We start from the raw sequence: 21,001 nt of genomic DNA, 5'->3' as shown, positions 1-21,001 counted from the left end.
GCCAACCTCCTTTCAAATGACACCGGATTGACATTTTTGAGAGTAGAAAGTTCTAAAAATACGAAATATCTTATTTTGTATGCCACTTCCCTAGAAAGCAGCTATGTATAGTCACGGACAGTTCTGGGTTGTAACAAGACCATTGAATTTCAATTATAGAGCGTGTCCACAAATACATTTCGTGATTATAAACACATATAGCATCGCTATAGGTACTCATCCAATATATATAAAGCCCCAATCCCACCACTCACTCACTGACATAAATGTTCTCCATGAAGGAAGCCCCGGAGGCGAAAAACGCCCGATTACGACCCCCCATGAAATCGTCCCAAAAGGCCGAGAAAATTCAAAAATCGCTCAATCGGCCCTTCCTTAAGGGTGAAAATGCCCTTTTCTCACGTCCTTAGCAACCGTTGCCACGGGCATTTCTTTTGCACACATTGTTTCCTTCAATTCTTAATTGTCGAGATACATTATATTTCTCACAGATCAATAGCACACAGATGAATGAACTCATGACTTTGAAAAGGTGCCTCAAACAAGGCTGACATCTACATAATAAGGAGTTTCAGCCCAGATACAATTACGTTATACTCAATGCGTAAATATCTACATCGTGCTTGTTTTAACTAAATGTTTAGGGGGTATAATGACATGCAATTCCTTAGAGCTTGCCGTGCCTGTTGTTGTCCATGGAAACGGACGTTGCTAGGGAATTTAAAGAAATTTTATTTTCACCCCGGAAACTACTGTAAGGGAATTATGCTAGACTTTTCGAATTTCAAAATACGAACATCAGAATTTATTACAGAGGCAAGGTAGGAATTTGAAGGGAATGCCGGAAAGCAGTTATTATCCAATTACGTTAAAAAATGTGAAAATAACAAAATACGTAAATATTGCATTTTCAATTTAGTCGGTTTTCAATTCGTTTAAGCAAAACATCCAACTACTTATCTTGAAACGGTTATTACTTACTCAGTTCATTATTAAGAATATAGTTTGAATATTTATACCTTATTAGAGCCCATATACATATAAAGTTACTTTATAAACTTTTCAAACTTATACATATGTTCCCCATCATCCAATACAACATGCAGACATTTTCAAAGTCATTAAGATCTATGAAGAACCCCATCTATAACATGATTGCGCCAACAACGTGGCCGAAGGTCACGCATGCGAGCGTACAAGACGTGGCCAAGGGCCACGTCGAAAGTACGCGAGTCCAATATATATATAGTCCCAATCCCACCACTCACTCACTGACATAAATGTTCTCCATGAAGGAAGCCCCGGAGGCGAAAAACGCCCGATTACGACCCCCCATGAAATCGTCCCAAAAGGCCGAGAAAATTAAAAAATCTCTCAATCGGCCCTTCCTTAAGGGTGAAAATGCCCTTTTCTCACGTCCTTAGCAACCGTTGCCACGGGCATTTCTTTTTTGCTCACATTGTTTCCTTCAATTCTTAATTGTCTAGCTACATTATATTTGTCACAGATCACACACAGGTGAATCAACACCTGGTTCAAAAAGGTGCCTTAAACAATGGTGACATCTACATAAGGAGTTTCAGCCCAGAATCAATTACTTACGTATATATTGGTAAACTCAATGCGGAAATGTTATCTACATCGTGGTTATTTTAACTAAATGTTTAGAGGTATAATAACAAACAATTATTTAGAGTTTTTGCCGTGCTTGTTGTTGTCCATGGAAACGGACCTTGCTAGGGAACTTAAAGAACGTTTATTTTCACCCCCAAAACTACTGTAAGGGAATTATGCTAGATTTTTCGTATTTCAAAACATGAGCGTCAGAATTTATTACGGAGGAGAGGTAGGAATTTGATGGGAACAACGGAAAACAATTATTTTTCTATTACGTTTACAAATGTGAAAATGTCAAAAGACGTAAATATTGTTTTCTCAATTTAATGTCGCTCTTGAATTCGTTTATACAAGAAATCTAACTAACTATCTTGAAACAGTTATTGCTTACTCACTTTATTATTAAGAAAATATACAATTTTGAATATTTTGTAAATTTGTACCATATTAGAGCCCGTACACACACAGAGTTACGTTCAAAACTTTCCAAATAAACGAAACGTATATATTGGTAAACTCAATGCGAATATATTTACATCGTAGTTGTTTTAATTAAATGTTTAGAGGTATAATAACAAACAATTATTTAAAGCGTTTGCCGTGCTTGTTCTTCACCATGGAAACGGACGTTGCTAGGGAACTTACAGAAAGTTTATTTTCACCCCAAGAACTACTGTAAGGGAATTATGCTAGACTTTTCGAATTTCAAAATACCAGAGTCAGAATTTATTACAGAGGCAAAGTAGGAATTCGAGGAGAATGGCAGAAATATTGCATTTCCAATTTAGTGTCGCTATTGAATTCGTTTATGCAAAACATCCAACTAATTATCTTGAAACTGTTATTACTTACGCAGTTTATTATTAGGAAAATAGACAATAATATTTTGAATATTTGTACCTTTTTAGAGCCCATACAGACATAACGTTACTTTCTAAACTTTTTAAATTAGCGAACTTATACACTTGCTTGGCTTCATCCAATAAAACATGCAGACATTTTACCCCATCTAAAACATGATTACGCCCACAACGTGGCCGAAGATCACGCATGCGAGCGTACAAGACGTGGTCAAAGGCCACGTCGAAAGTACGCGAGTCCAATATATATATAGCCCCAATCCCACCACTCACTCACTGACATAAATGTTCTCCATGAAGGAAGCCCCGGAGGCGAAAAACGCCCGATTACGACCCCCCATGAAATCGTCCCAAAAGGCCGAGAAAATTAAAAAATCTCTCAATCGGCCCTTCCTTAAGGGTGAAAATGCCCTTTTCTCATGTTCCTAGCAACCGTTTCCAAGGCTTTTCTTTTTTGCTCACATTGTTTCCTTCAATTCTTAATTGTCTAGCTACATTATATTTGTCACAGATCACACACAGATGAATGAACACCTGGTTCAAAAAGGTGCCTTAAACAAGGGTGACATCTACATAAGGAGTTTCAGCCCAGAATCAATTACTTACGTATATATTGGTAAACTCAATGCGAACATATTTACATCGTGGTTGTTTTAATTAAATGTTTAGAGGTATAATAACAAACAATTATTTAGAGAGTTTGCCGTGCTTGTTGTTCACCATGGAAACGGACGTTGCTAGGGTACTTACAGAAAGTTTATTTTCACCCCGAGAACTACTGTAAGGGAATTATGCTAGACTTTTCGAATTTCAAAATACGAGCGTCAGAATTTATTACAGAGGCAAGGTAGGAATTTGAGGAGAATGACAGAAAGCAATTATTATCCAATTAAGTTTAAAAATGTGAAAATGACAAAAGACGTAAATATTGCATTTCCAATTTAGTGTCGTTATTGAATTCGTTTATGCAAAACATCCAACTAATTATCTTGAAACGGTTATTACTTACTCAGTTTATTATTAGGAAAATAGACAATAATATTTTGAATATTTGTACCTTATTAGAGCCCATACAGACATCGCGTTACTTTCTAAAGTTTTCAAATTAGCGAACTTATACACTTGTTTGGCTTCATCCAATAAAACATGCAGACATTTAACCCTATCTATAACATGATTACGCCCACAACGTAGCCGAAGGTCACGCATCGTACAAGACGTGGCCAAAGGCCACGTCGAAAGTACGCGAGTCCAATATATATAAAGCCCCTATCCCACCACTCACTGACTCACTGACATAAATGTTCTCCATGAAGGAAGCCTCGGAGGCGAAAAATGCCCGATTACGACCCCCCCATGAAATTGTCCAAAAAGGCCAAGAAAATTCAAAAATCGCTCAATTGGCCCTTCCTTAAGGGTGAAAATGCCCTTTTTTCACGTCCTTAGCAACCGTTTCTATGGCTTTTCTTTTTTGCTCACATTGTTTCCTTCAATTCTTAATTTCTAGCTACATTATATTTCTCACAGATCACACACACAGATGAATGAATTCCTGGTTTTGAAAAGGTGCCTCAAACAAGGGTGACATCTACTTAAGACAAAGATTCAGCCCAGATACAATTACGTATACATTGGCATACTCAATGCAAAAATGTCTACATCGTGCTTGTTTTAACTAAATGTTTAGAGGCATGATAACAACCAAGTGTTTAGAGCTTGCCGTGCTTGTTGTTGTCCATGGAAACGGACGTTGCTAGGGAACTTAAAGAAAGTTTATTTTCACCCGGAAAACTACTGTAAGGGAATTATGCTAGACTTTTGGAATTTCAAAACATGTGCATCAGAATTTATTGCAGCGGAGAGGTAGGAATTTGAGGGGAATAACTAAAAACAATTATTTTTCAATTACGTTTACAAATGTTAAAATGACAAAAGACGTAACTACTCCTTTTCCAATATAGTGTCGCTATTCAATTCGTTTATATGAAATATCTAACTTTTTTGAAACGGACAATATTTACCCAGTTTATTATCACGAAAATAGACAATAATGTGTTGAATATGTGTACAATATTAGAGTACACACATAACGTTACTTTCTAAACTTTTCAAATTAGCAAACTTATACACTTGTTCCCCTTCATTCAATACAACATGCAGATATTTTCAAAGTCATTAAGATCATTGAGGAACCCCATCTATAACATGATTGCGCCCACAACGTGGCCGAAGGTCACGCATGCGAGCGTACAAGACGTGGCCACAGGCCACGTCGAAAGTACGCGAGTCCAATATATATAAAGCCCCAATCCCACCACTGACTGACTCACTGACATAAATGTTCTCCATGAAGGAAGCCCCGGAGGCGAAAAACACCCGATTACGACCCCATGAAATCGTCCCAAAAGGCCGAGAAAATTAAAAAATCGCTCAATCGGCCCTTCCTTAAGGGTGAAAATGCCCTTTTTTCACATCCCTAGGAACCGTTGCCACGGGTATTTTTTGCAGCACACATTGTTTTCTTCAATTCTTAATTGTAGAGATACATTATATTTCTCACAGATCTACAGCACACAGATGAATCAACTCCTGGCTTTGAAAAGGTGGCTCAAACAAGGGTGACATCTACATAATAAGGAGTTTCAGCCCAGATACAATTACGTATATATTGGTAAACTCAATGCGAGAATATTATCTACATCGTGGTTGTTTTAACTAAATGTTTATGGGATATAATGACATGCAATTCCTTAGAGCTTGCTGTTCTTGTTGTTCACCATGGAAACGGACGTTGCAAGGGAACTTAAAGAAAGTTCATTTCACCAAGAAAACTACTGTAAGTGAATTATGCTAGACTTTTCGTATTTCAAAATACGAGCGTCAGAATTTATTACAGAAGCAAGGTAGGAATTTGGGGGGAATTACGGAACACAGTTATTATCCAATTCAAAAATGTGAAAATGACAAAAGACGTAAATATTCCATTTTTAATTTAGTGTCGCTATTGAATTCGTTTATGCAAACACATCCAACTAATTATCTTGAAACGGTTATTACTTACTCAGTTTATTATTAAGAAAATATACAATAATATTTTCAATATTTGTAGCTTATTAGAGCCCATACACACACAAAGTTACTTTATAAACTTTTCAAATTAGCGAACATATACACATGTTCTCCATCATCCAATACAACATTCAGACATTTTCGAAGTCATTAAGATCATTGTGGAACCCCATCTATAACATGATTGCGCCCACAACGTGGCCGAAGGTAACCCATGCGAGCGTACAAGACGTGGCCAAAGGCCACGTCGAAAGTACGCGAACTTATACACTTGTTCCCCTTCATCCAATACAACGTGCAGACATTTTACCCCCTCTATAATATGATTACCCCCACAACGTGGCCGAAGGTCACGCATGCGAGCGTACAAGATGTGGCCAAAGGTCACGTCGAAAGTACGCGAGTATTTATATAAAATTGGTGCCATTAGAAGCAGAAACTCAAAAATTTTAATACCTAACTACCTATCTCAGTGGCACTCAATCTGTGCTCCTCGTGTCACGCTGCAAACATTAAACCGATATTCCCACTCATGTCACACGCGTTTCAACGTATATACAGTGACGGTCCCGATGGCGGTAATGATACAACGTTTCAGATCTTCCAGATCTTGAGGTAGTGCAGGTACGTATACAAGATAGTAGTAGGAAAGTATATAATATAAACTCGATAAAGTATGAGCCCCCCTCAGGCAGATTTGGCTACACTTAAAACTAGCTCAACATGCCCATATGAGCTTTTTGCTCAAGTGTGGAACTCTGTCTAATCCAAGATTTTTGTAAAAATGCCCTCGGGATTTTCCCGGGAAAGTATGACCCCTCTCAGATTGATTTGCCTACACTTACAAAAGCTACATCTGTGAGATTGTTGTCCATAAGCTTGTTAAAAATATGGCCCTCTTGATATTTTTTTTGGCTACACTTAAAACTAAGCCAAACGTATTAACACACACACACACACACACACAACCACCCACACCCACCCACACCCACCCACCCACACACACACACACACACACACACACACACCCACCCACCCACCCACCCACACACACACACACACACACACACACACCCACACCCACCCCCCCCACACACACACACTTAGATGTTTTCAATGTGGTCCGTGCTTAGGCTATATAAAGAGCTTTTGCATCACATATCAGTTAGTATTGTGAGAGTTGTTGAAGAGTAAGGGTGTGTTGTTGCATTGCTCCTTATACAGGTCTGATATTTGACACTTTTTGCTTGTTTGTTGTAATCCACTCATATTTGGAGTCAGGTTTATATCTGCCCCAGTTTGTTATACATGACACATGGTATTAGGTCATTGTTTTTTCTAGGACATGCCTGTGTAGACATGCATTTGTGCTAGGGCAGTGATTCTGTACTTATTTTGCCTTTGTGCATGTAGGCTATCAGCTTTACAACCTGTCTTAGGTTTATTAAGTATAGAGTTTTGATTTGAACCCCAAGAAATTTTATATAAATACCAAAGCCAAAAATATTAACACACATACACACACACACTAAGTATACAAAGCACACTGCTGAACCCAACTGATATTTATTATTAAGCATAGAATTTTGATTTGGACCCCAAGAAATTTTATATAATAAACAACAAAAATGCCAAATCAAAAATATTGTAATCAATGCAATAAGAATATATCCAGCCCCAATTGGGTTAAGCACCAAAAGAATTGTAATCCAGACAAATGCAGAATTCTCACAAAAATATGCCCAAAATGCCATAGAAAATATAGCATGGAATATTTCACTTATAAACATATAGATACTTGTTCTGCACAGTCATCAACATTGCCAAACAAAATTGATTGGAAATATTTGTGTGATTGCCCTGTATAACTTAGATTGCAAGGCCAAATTTTGTAATTTTTTAGACCAGGAGCTGGATCCTGTGCACCAGAAACAGGCCATAAGATGTTTATCCACTAATTATGTGAGCATCATGGAGCACACAATATACTTTACAATTTTAATCACAGAGGATGATGAAAAATACAGTGTTGTTCCCTTATTGCCCAAGCTGTGCTGCAAGTGCAACAACAAAATTAAATCATGTCTATTACCCAGACATGACAAAATATGAGAAATACATGCACCCTATAGATCCCAAAGATGAGTGGGTTATCACAGACAAGCTGGATGGATCTCACATATGCCTTGTGTATCAGGAGGGATCACCCACTGTGCTGTGCAGCAGGAGCACATACAATGTGCAAAGCAATTTCTGTGGCCTGGAGGGCTATGCACAGAGCATTCACCCTGTAATGCAGAAACTGTTCAAAATTATTGATACAGATTTGGATGATACAATTGTTGTACATGGAGAAGTGATAGGGCCCAAGATCCAGAGCAACATATCTTACATACCTGATGGATCACAGGTTTATGTCTATGATATCTACAATGTAACAACAGGAATGTTTTTTAGGCCCTACATGAGAATTCTTGATATGTTGAGAGAGGCTGGGTTCGAGAATACAATTGAGGGCAGAATAGTGCATTTAACTGATGATTTCTGGGCAAACATAGAATCTGAGAAATCAATATTTTTTCCCCACCTGGATCAGATAGAGGGATTTGTGTTTTGTCACAACACAGATTCTCCTGAAATTTCAAACGGCAAATTCAAGTATAGCATATTCAAATACAAAACCCAGTGGTACAAGAACAGGACACTGTCTGGAACACCTGCAAAAATAACAAAGGAGCACTGCAGCAGGTTATTGGGAAAATATGACATAGTACAGCACCTAAAGAATACAGATGAAATTGTTAGAAACAAGTTTGTAGAAGATCTGCTGTTAAAATCCCTAAGAGATTACATGGATGAGTGCAACATAGATTCAAGCCAGGTTGCAGCTTTGAACAGTTACATGAATACATTCTTCAAACTGCTTGCTGACAACAAGTGTCTTGTTAAGAATCAGGAGAAGAAAATTCTGAAGCAATGGACAATTGCTCAGATACAGAACCCATATGTTGATTAGTGCTTGTTGTTATGTTTCTAAAATTAAAAAAATCAGAACAATCATATACAAGAATATTAAGACACTCTGTACAGTTGTATGCAGGGTAAGAATATATAGGATACAGTAAAATATTTATTATAGAACAAGCAGCTGCTTAATATATTTTCTGAGTCAAACCCCTGCATGTCTTTAATCAATATGCACTTAAGCTAAAAGGCATAGGATCAATTTATTAATTAAAAAGTATTGATGTTCTCTGAATAGGATTGTATTTTTGAAAAAATTATAGAGGCATAAAACATAGAGAATTGTATACTCATAACATCTGAAAAGATTCCAGGTTTCTATCACCTATTCTGAGATAATCAAACAAAACATGTATAACAGCCAGGAGGGTTCAAATCTCAAACCCCCGTGCCTGTCACATCATTATTCAAATATATGAATAGAACTATGTTTTTTTTAAAAAAATTATAGAGGCATAAAACACAGAGAATTGTATACTCATAACATCTGAAAAGATTCCAGGTTTCTATCACTTATAATTTCTGAGATAATCAAACAAAACATGTATAACAGCCAGGAGGGTTCAAATCTTAAACCCCCGTACCTGTACAAGCATAAGTGCAACTGCACATACACAGGTACATATTCATAGGGATTCTTGCAATTGTACTCAGCCACATCTGCTTCTGACCCATATCCTGTGAATACACAACAATTGTACAGGCTCAAGATTATATGTGCCAGAAGCTTTGCTTGTACAGGTACAAGCATAAGTGTCTGTACATATACAGGCACATTTTCATAGGGCTTCTCACAACTGTACAGGCTATATATTCTCTGTGGCCCTACAGTCTTGTGCATTATTCTGTTTAAGAGCTTCTCACAACTATACGGGATATATATTCTCTGTGGCCCTACAGTTTTGTGCCTTGTTCTGTCTGGGATTCTCACAACTGTACAGGCTATACAAATTCTCTGTGGCCCTACAGTTTTGTGCCTTGTTCTGTCTGGGATTCTCACAACTGTACAAGCTATACAAATTCTCTGTGGACCTACAGTTTTGTGCTTGTTCTGTCTAAGGGATTCTTACAACTGTACGGGATATACATTCTCTGTGGCCCTACAGTTTTGTGCCTTGTTCTGTCTAAGGGATTCTTACAACTGTACAAGCTATACAAATTCTCTGTGGCCCTACAGTTTTGTGCCTTGTTCTAAGAGCTTCTCACAATTGTACAGGATATACATTCTCTGTGGCCCTACAGTTTTGTGCCTTGTTCTGTCTAAGGGATTCTTACAACTGTACAAGCTATACAAATTCTCTGTGGCCCTACAGTTTTGTGCCTTGTTCTAAGAGCTTCTCACAATTGTACAGGATATACATTCTCTGTGGCCCTACAGTTTTGTGCCTTGTTCTATCTAAGAGCTTCTTACAACTGTACAGGATATACATTCTCTGTGGTCCTACAGTTTTGTGCCTTGTTCTCTCTAAGGGATTCTTACAACTGTACAAGCTATACAAGTTCTCTGTGGCCATACAGTTTTGTGCCTTGTTCTATCTAAGAGCTTCTCACAACTGTACAGGCTATACAAATTCTCTGTGGCCCTACAGTTTTGTGCCTTGTTCTGTCTAAGAGCTTCTCACAATTGTACAGGATATACATTCTCTGTGGCCCTACAGTTTTGTGCCTTGTTCTGTCTAAGAGCTTCTCACAATTGTACAGGATATACATTCTCTGTGGTCCTACAGTTTTGTGCCTTGTTCTGTCTAAGGGATTCTTACAACTGTACAAGCTATACAAATTCTCTGTGGCCATACAGTTTTGTGCCTTGTTCTATCTAAGAGCTTCTCACAACTGTACAGGCTATACAAATTCTCTGTGGCCCTACAGTTTTGTGCCTTGTTCTGTCTAAGAGCTTCTCACAATTGTACAGGATATACATTCTCTGTGGCCCTACAGTTTTGTGCCTTGTTCTGTCTAAGAGCTTCTCACAATTGTACAGGCACGAGTGCAAAGTGTTTGGTGTTAGAACTGCAGAACCAGTAATGAATGGAAGTCATTATGTCAGATCGCTCAAGGACTTACTGATTCTTGAAGAAGCTATATTGAAGATGAAATGGTCAGCATTTTAGAAATGTAACTCAAAGAAAAATATACTATTACCATTCAACAAGCCCAGAAATTGAAAATAAGTATTTCAACTAAGAATGTAAACAAGCCCAACAGAGTTTAATGAACTTTTAGCAACCTTAGCAGTTTTGTACAATGACTTTCAGAAATTTTCCAATGATTGTGCCACTAAATCCAAAATGTGCTGATACTGGGATACATTCCTTTACCTTGTAAACTTGTTGTAATTTCTCATAGCGTCTGACAGAGATGGCGATTGGAATAGCCACCTTCAAGCTATTCAGAACCTTCTACCTATATTCTGTGAATTTGACAGTATTAACTATTTAAGATATGCATCATGGTATCTGGAAAAAATGTGATGGTTAGAGGAACAGCACCCTGAAGTGTATCAGAAATTTCAAACAGGCCATTTTGTAGTGAGGCAAACCAATCGATCATTTAGTGCTGTGTCACCGGTCATGAAATTGGAGCAAACTATCCAACGATCTCGAAAGAGCTCTAAAGGAATAATTGGACAAACAAAGCAACAAATGCGTGTCACTGAATGGGAGTTGGTATATCACGAGGTACTAGGAATAAGCAACTGTTTCCGGGAAATACTTGGTGCTGATGATACCAGTTACAGTGAGGTAACTCTTCATCGTGAATTATCAGGAAACTTTGAGTTCCAAGATGTTAATGTTTGTGAATGCAGTATTTGAATTTATGAACAGTAGAGGCAATCCATATGAAACATCCAGCCAGACCCAACTTCATAATTTCATCAATAAACAATGTGTACCTAGAGAGGATGCTATCCGCCTGATGAAAGTGAGAGAGCATGGAGAAGAGAGTTATGAACTATTCAGAAGTGAACATTTCGTTAAGAAAACTACAGAACTTTCTGGTGTCATCACGAAGGTAAAACTCCCAACAATGATGGATGAAACAGTAGTGCCTGTTCCGAAATCGAAGACAACACTTGCTTCCCAAAATAATAATATTGCTGCAGCTGATAGAAGTATACACATAGCTAAAGCACGAGGAGAAACAATGAAATATATTTTGAAATATGATCTGCTGCCAACTTATATGTTATTAGATGATAATAGCTACACAACCAAACCGGTAAAGTATCTACTGTTGTCTGAACTGGAGAAAAAAAACAGATCCAACTGATTGCTGTTTTCAAGAACGTGAAGTCATGAATACTGCTGTCATAGTTGATTTTATGTCACAAGTTCACCAACTCAGAACTAAGTGTATGGGAACTTTTAAAAGTAGATATATTTGATAAAGTCTGGACTAATGCAACTCAATACTACGGAACTAAACGAGTGGATTTTGTATTTGACAGCTACATCGAGCAGTCATTAAAAGAAGGTGAAAGAGAAAGACGGAGACCTGCTGATCCAATTGAAATGATGACAATCGAATGGGACACTCTAATTCCTATACAGATGGACAGATTCTGGTCTTCAAGCAAAAACAAACAGTTGCTTTAATTGTCCGCGGCAACAGGTTTTATTGAACATGCAAAAACGACTAACTTTACTACAGTGAAAAGTGGAACCATTACAGGAGACAATGATACCAGAGATGCCTTCATAGTTATGAACAAAGAGCTTCAAACTTGCTCTGACCTTCAGACCTTTCTAGAAGAAGCAGATCCCAGAATGATACTCCATATATTCCATGCTGTTCAGTCAGGCATAACATGCCTCATAGTATTATCTAATGACACTGATATAGTTGTTCTCGTCCTTCGATATCTATTTGAACTATTCACGAAAGGATTGTAAGAAGTGTGGATTAAAGTGGGAGTGGGTGACAAAGTGCGTTATGTGCCTCTACACACGCTGGGGAGAAAACTGGGAGCTACGCTTTGCAGCACTTTAATTAGGGCACACATCGTTACAGGTAGTGATGTTACAAGCAAGATAGGAACACAGCCATCTTTACTGAAAGCATCACCAGAAACATTACTAATTGGATTTGCAGAAGAAAATACTCTGTCCGAAGAAGCACTTGATAAAGCAGAGGAATATCTTGTTCAAGTTTTACATCCGTCCTCAAAGTATAAGACATTTGATGAGCCTTGTTATTCATTACACAAACAGAAGCACATATCTGAGCTACCACCCTCATCTTTCTCAATAAGAAATGGACATTTGAGAAGATGTTTCTTTGTTCTGCAGGAATGCTTAAAACTTTCACGAAGCTTCTTTCCTGATGGAACCCTGCAACCAACCGATTATGGATGGTGAAAACATACAAATGGCGTACTAAAGCCTGATATCTGCCTTCATAAAATGCCTTCTGAGCTACTAATATAGTGCATTTGTAAGGAATGTATTACTAGTAGATGTAAATGTCCTATGAAATATTTACCATGCTCTGAGTATTGAAAATGCGGCGAAGAATGTAAAAGATAGTGTTAGAGAAAAATAAGAAATTATCATATTATTATGCAGATTGTTGCAATAACTTGTAAAAAACATTTAAGTTCAGAGTTTTCATAATTGCCGTGTGTTCTTTATTGGAATATAATTTTTTTAATGTGGGCTTTATTTCATTATATTTTTTTAAAAAAAATCCTTTATGTTGTGTAAATGTAACTTTCCAAATAATTGTAGTCAGTATTTGTTCATATTATCCTTTAAAGATAAAAGAACAGATTTTCTGAAATAAATAGCAATCAGACAACTTCAGGAACCATTTTATTCGATTCCTCACCGTTCAAAACATATATTTAGACACCAAAATTATGACTTTAACAGTTTCAGGAGCGGAAATAAAAGCAAAATATTGTCACTGTCGACCATTTTGGAAAATGGCGTCTAAAACACCCAGTCCAGAATATGGTGATGTCTACCCAAGTTTTTCTGACTCTCCTACATGTATTCTACTAGGTTCCATTGGATAGACAAATCATAACTAAAATTTTTACGGGACTCTATTACAGGGACAGGAGTAGTTGTAAGAAACTCTTAGATAGAACAAGGCACAAAACTGTAGGACCACAGAAAATGTATAGCCTGTACAGTTGTAATAATCCCAGACAGAACAAGGCACAAAACTGTAGGTCCACAGAGAATATATATCCTGGACAGTTGTAAGAAGCTCTTAGATAGAACAAGGCACAAAACTGTAGGGCCACAGAAAATGTATAGCCTGTACAGTTGTGAGAATCCCAGACAGAACAAGGCACAAAACTGTAGGGCCACAGAGAATTTGTATAGCCTGTACAGTTGTGAGAATCCCAGACAGAACAAGGCACAAAACTGTAGGGCCACAGAGAATATATATCCTGTACAGTTGTAAGAAGCTCTTAGATAGAACAAGGCACAAAACTGTAGGGCCACAGAAAATGTATAGCCTGTACAGTTGTGAGAATCCCAGACAGAACAAGGCACAAAACTGTAGGGCCACAGAGAATTTGTATAGCCTGTACAGTTGTGAGAATCCCAGACAGAACAAGGCACAAAACTGTAGGGCCACAGAGAATATATATCCCGTATAGTTGTGAGAAGCTCTTAAACAGAATAATGCACAAGACTGTAGGGCCACAGAGAATATATAGCCTGTACAGTTGTGAGAAGCCCTATGAAAATGTGCCTGTATATGTACAGACACTTATGCTTGTACCTGTACAAGCAAAGCTTCTGGCACATATAATCTTGAGCCTGTACAATTGTTGTGTATTCACAGGATATGGGTCAGAAGCAGATGTGGCTGAGTACAATTGCAAGAATCCCTATGAATATGTACCTGTGTATGTGCAGTTGCACTTATGCTTGTACAGGTACGGGGGTTTAAGATTTGAACCCTCCTGGCTGTTATACATGTTTTGTTTGATTATCTCAGAAATTATAAGTGATAGAAACCTGGAATCTTTTCAGATGTTATGAGTATACAATTCTCTGTGTTTTATGCCTCTATAATTTTTTTAAAAAAAACATAGTTCTATTCATATATTTGAATAATGATGTGACAGGCACGGGGGTTTGAGATTTGAACCCTCCTGGCTGTTATACATGTTTTGTTTGATTATCTCAGAATAGGTGATAGAAACCTGGAATCTTTTCAGATGTTATGAGAATACAATTCTCTATGTTTTATGCCTCTATAATTTTTTCAAAAAAACATAATTCTATTTAATGCATGTGGGTTTGAGATTTGAACCCTAGGCTATTATACACATTTTTGAAAAATAATTTTTGTTTGATTATTTCAGAAACTATAGGGAATCTTTTAGATGTTAGGCACATACAATTCTATATATTCTTATAATTTTTTTAATATTATATTTTACACTTGTATAAGCATATGACTGCTTAAAACTGTAAGGCATATGCCTGCTTAAAACTGTACAGGCATATAAGCACTGTACAATATTTGAATATAAGACAACATGCATAAATATCAGAGAGAATACAATCCTATTCAGAGAACATCAATACTTTTTAATTAATAAATTGATCCTATGCCTTTTAGCTTAAGTGCATATTGATTAAAGACATGCAGGGGTTTGACTCAGAAAATATATTAAGCAGCTGCTTGTTCTATAATAAATATTTTACTGTATCCTATATATTCTTACCCTGCATACAACTGTACAGAGTGTCTTAATATTCTTGTATATGATTGTTCTGATTTTTTTAATTTTAGAAACATAACAACAAGCACTAATCAACATATGGGTTCTGTATCTGAGCAATTGTCCATTGCTTCAGAATTTTCTTCTCCTGATTCTTAACAAGACACTTGTTGTCAGCAAGCAGTTTGAAGAATGTATTCATGTAACTGTTCAAAGCTGCAACCTGGCTTGAATCTATGTTGCACTCATCCATGTAATCTCTTAGGGATTTTAACAGCAGATCTTCTACAAACTTGTTTCTAACAATTTCATCTGTATTCTTTAGGTGCTGTACTATGTCATATTTTCCCAATAACCTGCTGCAGTGCTCCTTTGTTATTTTTGCAGGTGTTCCAGACAGTGTCCTGTTCTTGTACCACTGGGTTTTGTATTTGAATATGCTATACTTGAATTTGCCGTTTGAAATTTCAGGAGAATCTGTGTTGTGACAAAACACAAATCCCTCTATCTGATCCAGGTGGGGAAAAAATATTGATTTCTCAGATTCTATGTTTGCCCAGAAATCATCAGTTAAATGCACTATTCTGCCCTCAATTGTATTCTCGAACCCAGCCTCTCTCAACATATCAAGAATTCTCATGTAGGGCCTAAAAAACATTCCTGTTGTTACATTGTAGATATCATAGACATAAACCTGTGATCCATCAGGTATGTAAGATATGTTGCTCTGGATCTTGGGCCCTATCACTTCTCCATGTACAACAATTGTATCATCCAAATCTGTATCAATAATTTTGAACAGTTTCTGCATTACAGGGTGAATGCTCTGTGCATAGCCCTCCAGGCCACAGAAATTGCTTTGCACATTGTATGTGCTCCTGCTGCACAGCACAGTGGGTGATCCCTCCTGATACACAAGGCATATGTGAGATCCATCCAGCTTGTCTGTGATAACCCACTCATCTTTGGGATCTATAGGGTGCATGTATTTCTCATATTTTGTCATGTCTGGGTAATAGACATGATTTAATTTTGTTGTTGCACTTGCAGCACAGCTTGGGCAATAAGGGAACAACACTGTATTTTTCATCATCCTCTGTGATTAAAATTGTAAAGTATATTGTGTGCTCCATGATGCTCACATAATTAGTGGATAAACATCTTATGGCCTGTTTCTGGTGCACAGGATCCAGCTCCTGGTCTAAAAAATTACAAAATTTGGCCTTGCAATCTAAGTTATACAGGGCAATCACACAAATATTTCCAATCAATTTTGTTTGGCAATGTTGATGACTGTGCAGAACAAGTATCTATATGTTTATAAGTGAAATATTCCATGCTATATTTTCTATGGCATTTTGGGCATATTTTTGTGAGAATTCTGCATTTGTCTGGATTACAATTCTTTTGGTGCTTAACCCAATTGGGGCTGGATATATTCTTATTGCATTGATTACAATATTTTTGATTTGGCATTTTTGTTGTTTATTATATAAAATTTCTTGGGGTCCAAATCAAAATTCTATGCTTAATAATAAATATCAGTTGGGTTCAGCAGTGTGCTTTGTATACTTAGTGTGTGTGTGTATGTGTGTTAATATTTTTGGCTTTGGTATTTATATAAAATTTCTTGGGGTTCAAATCAAAACTCTATACTTAATAAACCTAAGACAGGTTGTAAAGCTGATAGCCTACATGCACAAAGGCAAAATAAGTACAGAATCACTGCCCTAGCACAAATGCATGTCTACACAGGCATGTCCTAGAAAAAACAATGACCTAATACCATGTGTCATGTATAACAAACTGGGGCAGATATAAACCTGACTCCAAATATGAGTGGATTACAACAAACAAGCAAAAAGTGTCAAATATCAGACCTGTATAAGGAGCAATGCATCAACACACCCTTACTCTTCAACAACTCTCACAATACTAACTGATATGTGATGCAAAAGCTCTTTATATAGCCTAAGCACGGACCACATTGAAAACATCTAAGTGTGTGTGTGTGGGGTGGGTGGGTGTGGGTGTGTGTGTGTGTGTGTGTGTGTGTGTGTGTGTGTGTGTGTGTGTGTGTGTGTGTGTGTGTGTGTGTGTGTGTGTGTGTGTGTGTGTGGGTGGGTGGGTGTGGGTGTGTGTGTGTGGGGGGGTGTGTGGGTGGGTGTGGGTGGTTGTGTGTGTGTGTGTGTGTGTGTTAATACGTTTGGCTTAGTTTTAAGTGTAGCCAAAAAAAATATCAAGAGGGCCATATTTTTAACAAGCTTATGGACAACAATCTCACAGATGTAGCTTTTGTAAGTGTAGGCAAATCAATCTGAGAGGGGTCATACTTTCCCGGGAAAATCCCGAGGGCATTTTTACAAAAATCTTGGATTAGACAGAGTTCCACACGTGAGCAAAAAGCTCATATGGGCATGTTGAGCTAGTTTTAAGTGTAGCCAAATCTGCCTGAGGGGGGCTCATACTTTATCGAGTTTATATTATATACTTTCCTACTACTCAAGATCTTTTACGTGACCCCATAAGAAGAAGTCATAGACAGTCAATACAGGGGACCTCGGTGGCCACTTGCAGAACACAGCATCTTTGTTTCCTGAGTGCCTAATCCATCTTCCTTCAAGTTTCTCATTTAGAAAATTCCGAACATCGAGATGGATTTTGGACACGGAGGATTTAGGGATGTTTAACTGCAGGCCAGCTCTACACAATTTGCATCTAACAATAATGTCATTTACAATAACACATTAACAATCGAAAGATTTTTTTCCTTTTTTTCATTCATTTATTGTTATGCCATATATTGTTGTAGTTGACGCCAACAATTACACATCCGCTAAAATTCTTTGAGCTGTTCTTTCGAATGGTATCGGTATATATTTCGTAATATACATAATTAAAATTTTGTGGTCGTTTATAATCACGGAATGTTTTGTGGACACGCTGTATCATTACAACTCTGAAGCGGATCCACCTTTACAACTCCAGCCCCTTCCGGGTAAAAAAATCCTGTGTACGCCAGTGGTGATGGCAAACAAATTTTTGGTATTCGGATCCAGTGAAAACCAGGTTCATTTATCCCAGAACCGAGTACCCGGATTCGGTTCTCAGAACCAGTTTTCCAGATCAGGATGTCCGAACCGAATGACCGGATTTCGAATTGTGGATGCGTGAATTTTTTTACACCAGAAGTGGATTGTTGATGGGTGAATTTTTCAGTAATTACCAAAAGAAAGGTAGAGCACTGCCAAAATCCTTTACCTGCAAAATTGAAGGCCGCATTCATTAAATTTGTTACAAGAGTGGCACCTGCCGTTTCCTGACCAAGCTCTCTCAATATAGGTGCAAAGAGGATTCCAAATGATGGAAGATGGGAGGCAACCACATTCTGAAATACATAATACAAATGTAAGCAGTTTATTTTTATCAATAGAAATTACAACCAGGGTTGTTAAAGGTCAAGGAATTTTAAACAAATTCAATTCCGGTGCAAGACAGAAAATCAAGAACCTTTTCATCTGTTAAGTATTTAAATTCGGTCCAGGGACCTTTTTTCAATGAAACAATATGCAGCTTGGACCGAATTGAAATTGTTCTAGAAATAAGTTTCCTGTCCTGCAGCGGAACCCAATAGAACCCATTAGAATTTATGGGTGCCTGGAGCTTTAACAACCCTGACTACAACTTCAGTACCCTATACCCGTCACGGTTTATTTGTAATATACAGGGTTGTCCAAAAACGCATGGTCGAAATTAGGGAATATCGATACTTGGAACTGAATCCTCTTTTGACACTGCCACTGCCACTTGAACCTCAGTGGCGGAGTGGTTAGCACCCCGCACAGGAGTCTGTGAGTTCCCTTTCATCATTTCCATCATATCATCACCCATTCTCATCTTTAGGATTAGCCAGAAGTCGCAGAAAAGCGAAGTAAAATATATAAAATCAATCAATCGTCTTGACTTGTATTTTTTAGCGCTGCTTTTCTGCCACTTGAAGACGAGACGAGAAGTGCTGTCTCGATACGTAATGATATTAATACGTACAGGGTGTCCAAGTTAAAATTGGCCCGGCTCCGATCAACAGTTACGTGCCAAGGATCATGAAAAGAAATGAAGATTGTGTGCTGATGAGCTTGAGTACCTACCACGGTTCACGTTACAATGAACTATTCCATTTTACTGGCGCAATATAGCCGTCATTTGCCTCATAGACAAATTACTTTGAGCCGGGCTAATTTTAACTGGGACACCAGTGGCGTAAATAACACCCCCGCAACCCCCTCGGTGGGGGGCGTAAAAGGAAATCTAATGATTGCAAAGGTTTAAGTAAAAGAGAATCAAAGAACACAAAATGAGTCGAATTCACATGTTGCTGATTTCTGCTGCTGATTTGGTGTTTTAAGTCCACTTTATGCACAGTAAGGCTAATCGGGACTGGACCTACAGTTTAAAGTGGGATCCGAACCACTATGTACCTCCACCGGGTATCGAACCCGGGACACCTTGATTACAAGGCGACGACGCTACCACTGCGCCATCGAGGAGGCCCTGAATTCACATGTTAAATGCATGCATGTATGACATACAGGCATGTAGAAATCATAAAGATGTTCAAACAATGTTGCAACAAGGTCTCGATAAGTGGCGCGAAATCGTTAAAAGAATTTTAGATGTAAAAGTAATTATAACCTTATCCACCACATGTACGGAAATTTCATGGCATGTACGGACGTACGTACGGTCCAGACCTTAGTCCGTTCGGTAAATGCACGGTTTATCAAAATTTACACTTCGACCATAACGCCTCGAGGTTTCTCACTGCTTACGCCAGGCGCTTAGTTAGCACTAGTCAACAGGAGCCATTGGCATATGGCTCGAGTTACGATACAATGTGTTGAACTTTCCGCTGACTTCGCGGACCTGCGAACAACACTTGCTATATCATGTTGATCAAACGTCAGCATTTTGATTACAAAAGACTCTTCCAGCGTGTGGCTGAAGAAAACAAAAGACTTTCCTTCTGCAGTCAAGCTCTGAGCTTCAATTGTACGTATATCCCTAATATTTCCCTAAGAAAGTCTTAAACCGAACTTGCGGACCTGGAGACAAAAATACGGTACGTTTGCCATGTGCATTCGGTATTATCCTTTTCAAAGGTTTGCAACGCTGCTTAGGAAATCGCGTAACTCCCGTCGCCCATTACACAATCCCGTTTCTCTCACTGTTCATTGGTGGAGCCGTCTCGCGTCACTACTTGCGCAGAGACTTGTTCTCGTTCGCCTGGTCTACAGTTAGCTGGTACAGGGTATAGTTACGCTACTGTGGGACACCCAGTATTTAGTAGATAGACATTGTATGACGTCAATGAATATTGCATATCAATAGTTGATACATGTAAGAAAGAATATAATTAATGGAAGAAAGCTTTACTATCCCACGTGAAAAAGCCGTAAATAAATAGAAGTATAGGTAATATTTTTGACATTAATAATTATCTTAATGTAGCACGACCACCATTTTGGAAAGTACATCATGACCTCACTGTACTTAACTCTGTTTGACACCAGTAGACCTAGTGGCCCGCTTCAACGCCCGAAAGTGAGGCTCGGTGAGGCTCGCAGTGTTGCCAACCGCTTATTCGAAAAAATCACCAAGGTTTTTGGTCTAACCTAACCTAAAACAGCAAGGAGTTGGCAATTTTGCTTGAGAGTTCAGAAAACCGGAAGTGAGGCTCGGT

The 21,001-nt window shown here is 38.1% G+C and overlaps 1 protein-coding gene across 5 annotated transcripts in view; it reads right to left on the bottom strand.

The window, feature by feature from the left end:
- LOC145985387 (monocarboxylate transporter 14-like) overlaps window positions 1-21,001 on the bottom strand; it is a 95,639-nt gene that overhangs the window by 21,829 nt on the left and 52,809 nt on the right. For all 5 annotated transcript variants that reach the window (XM_083119359.1, XM_083119356.1, XM_083119358.1 and 2 more), the window contains one exon: window positions 18,523-18,649. In XM_083119359.1, the coding sequence (XP_082975485.1) occupies window positions 18,523-18,649 (127 nt within the window). The remainder of the gene's footprint in view (window positions 1-18,522; window positions 18,650-21,001) is intronic.

The sequence above is a fragment of the Lepisma saccharinum genome, chromosome 3 (assembly GCF_977018435.1).
Source record: "Lepisma saccharinum chromosome 3, izLepSacc3.1, whole genome shotgun sequence".
In the NCBI taxonomy this organism is placed as follows: Eukaryota; Metazoa; Arthropoda; class Insecta; order Zygentoma; family Lepismatidae; genus Lepisma; species Lepisma saccharinum.
This window is presented reverse-complemented; position numbering and strand designations above follow the sequence as displayed.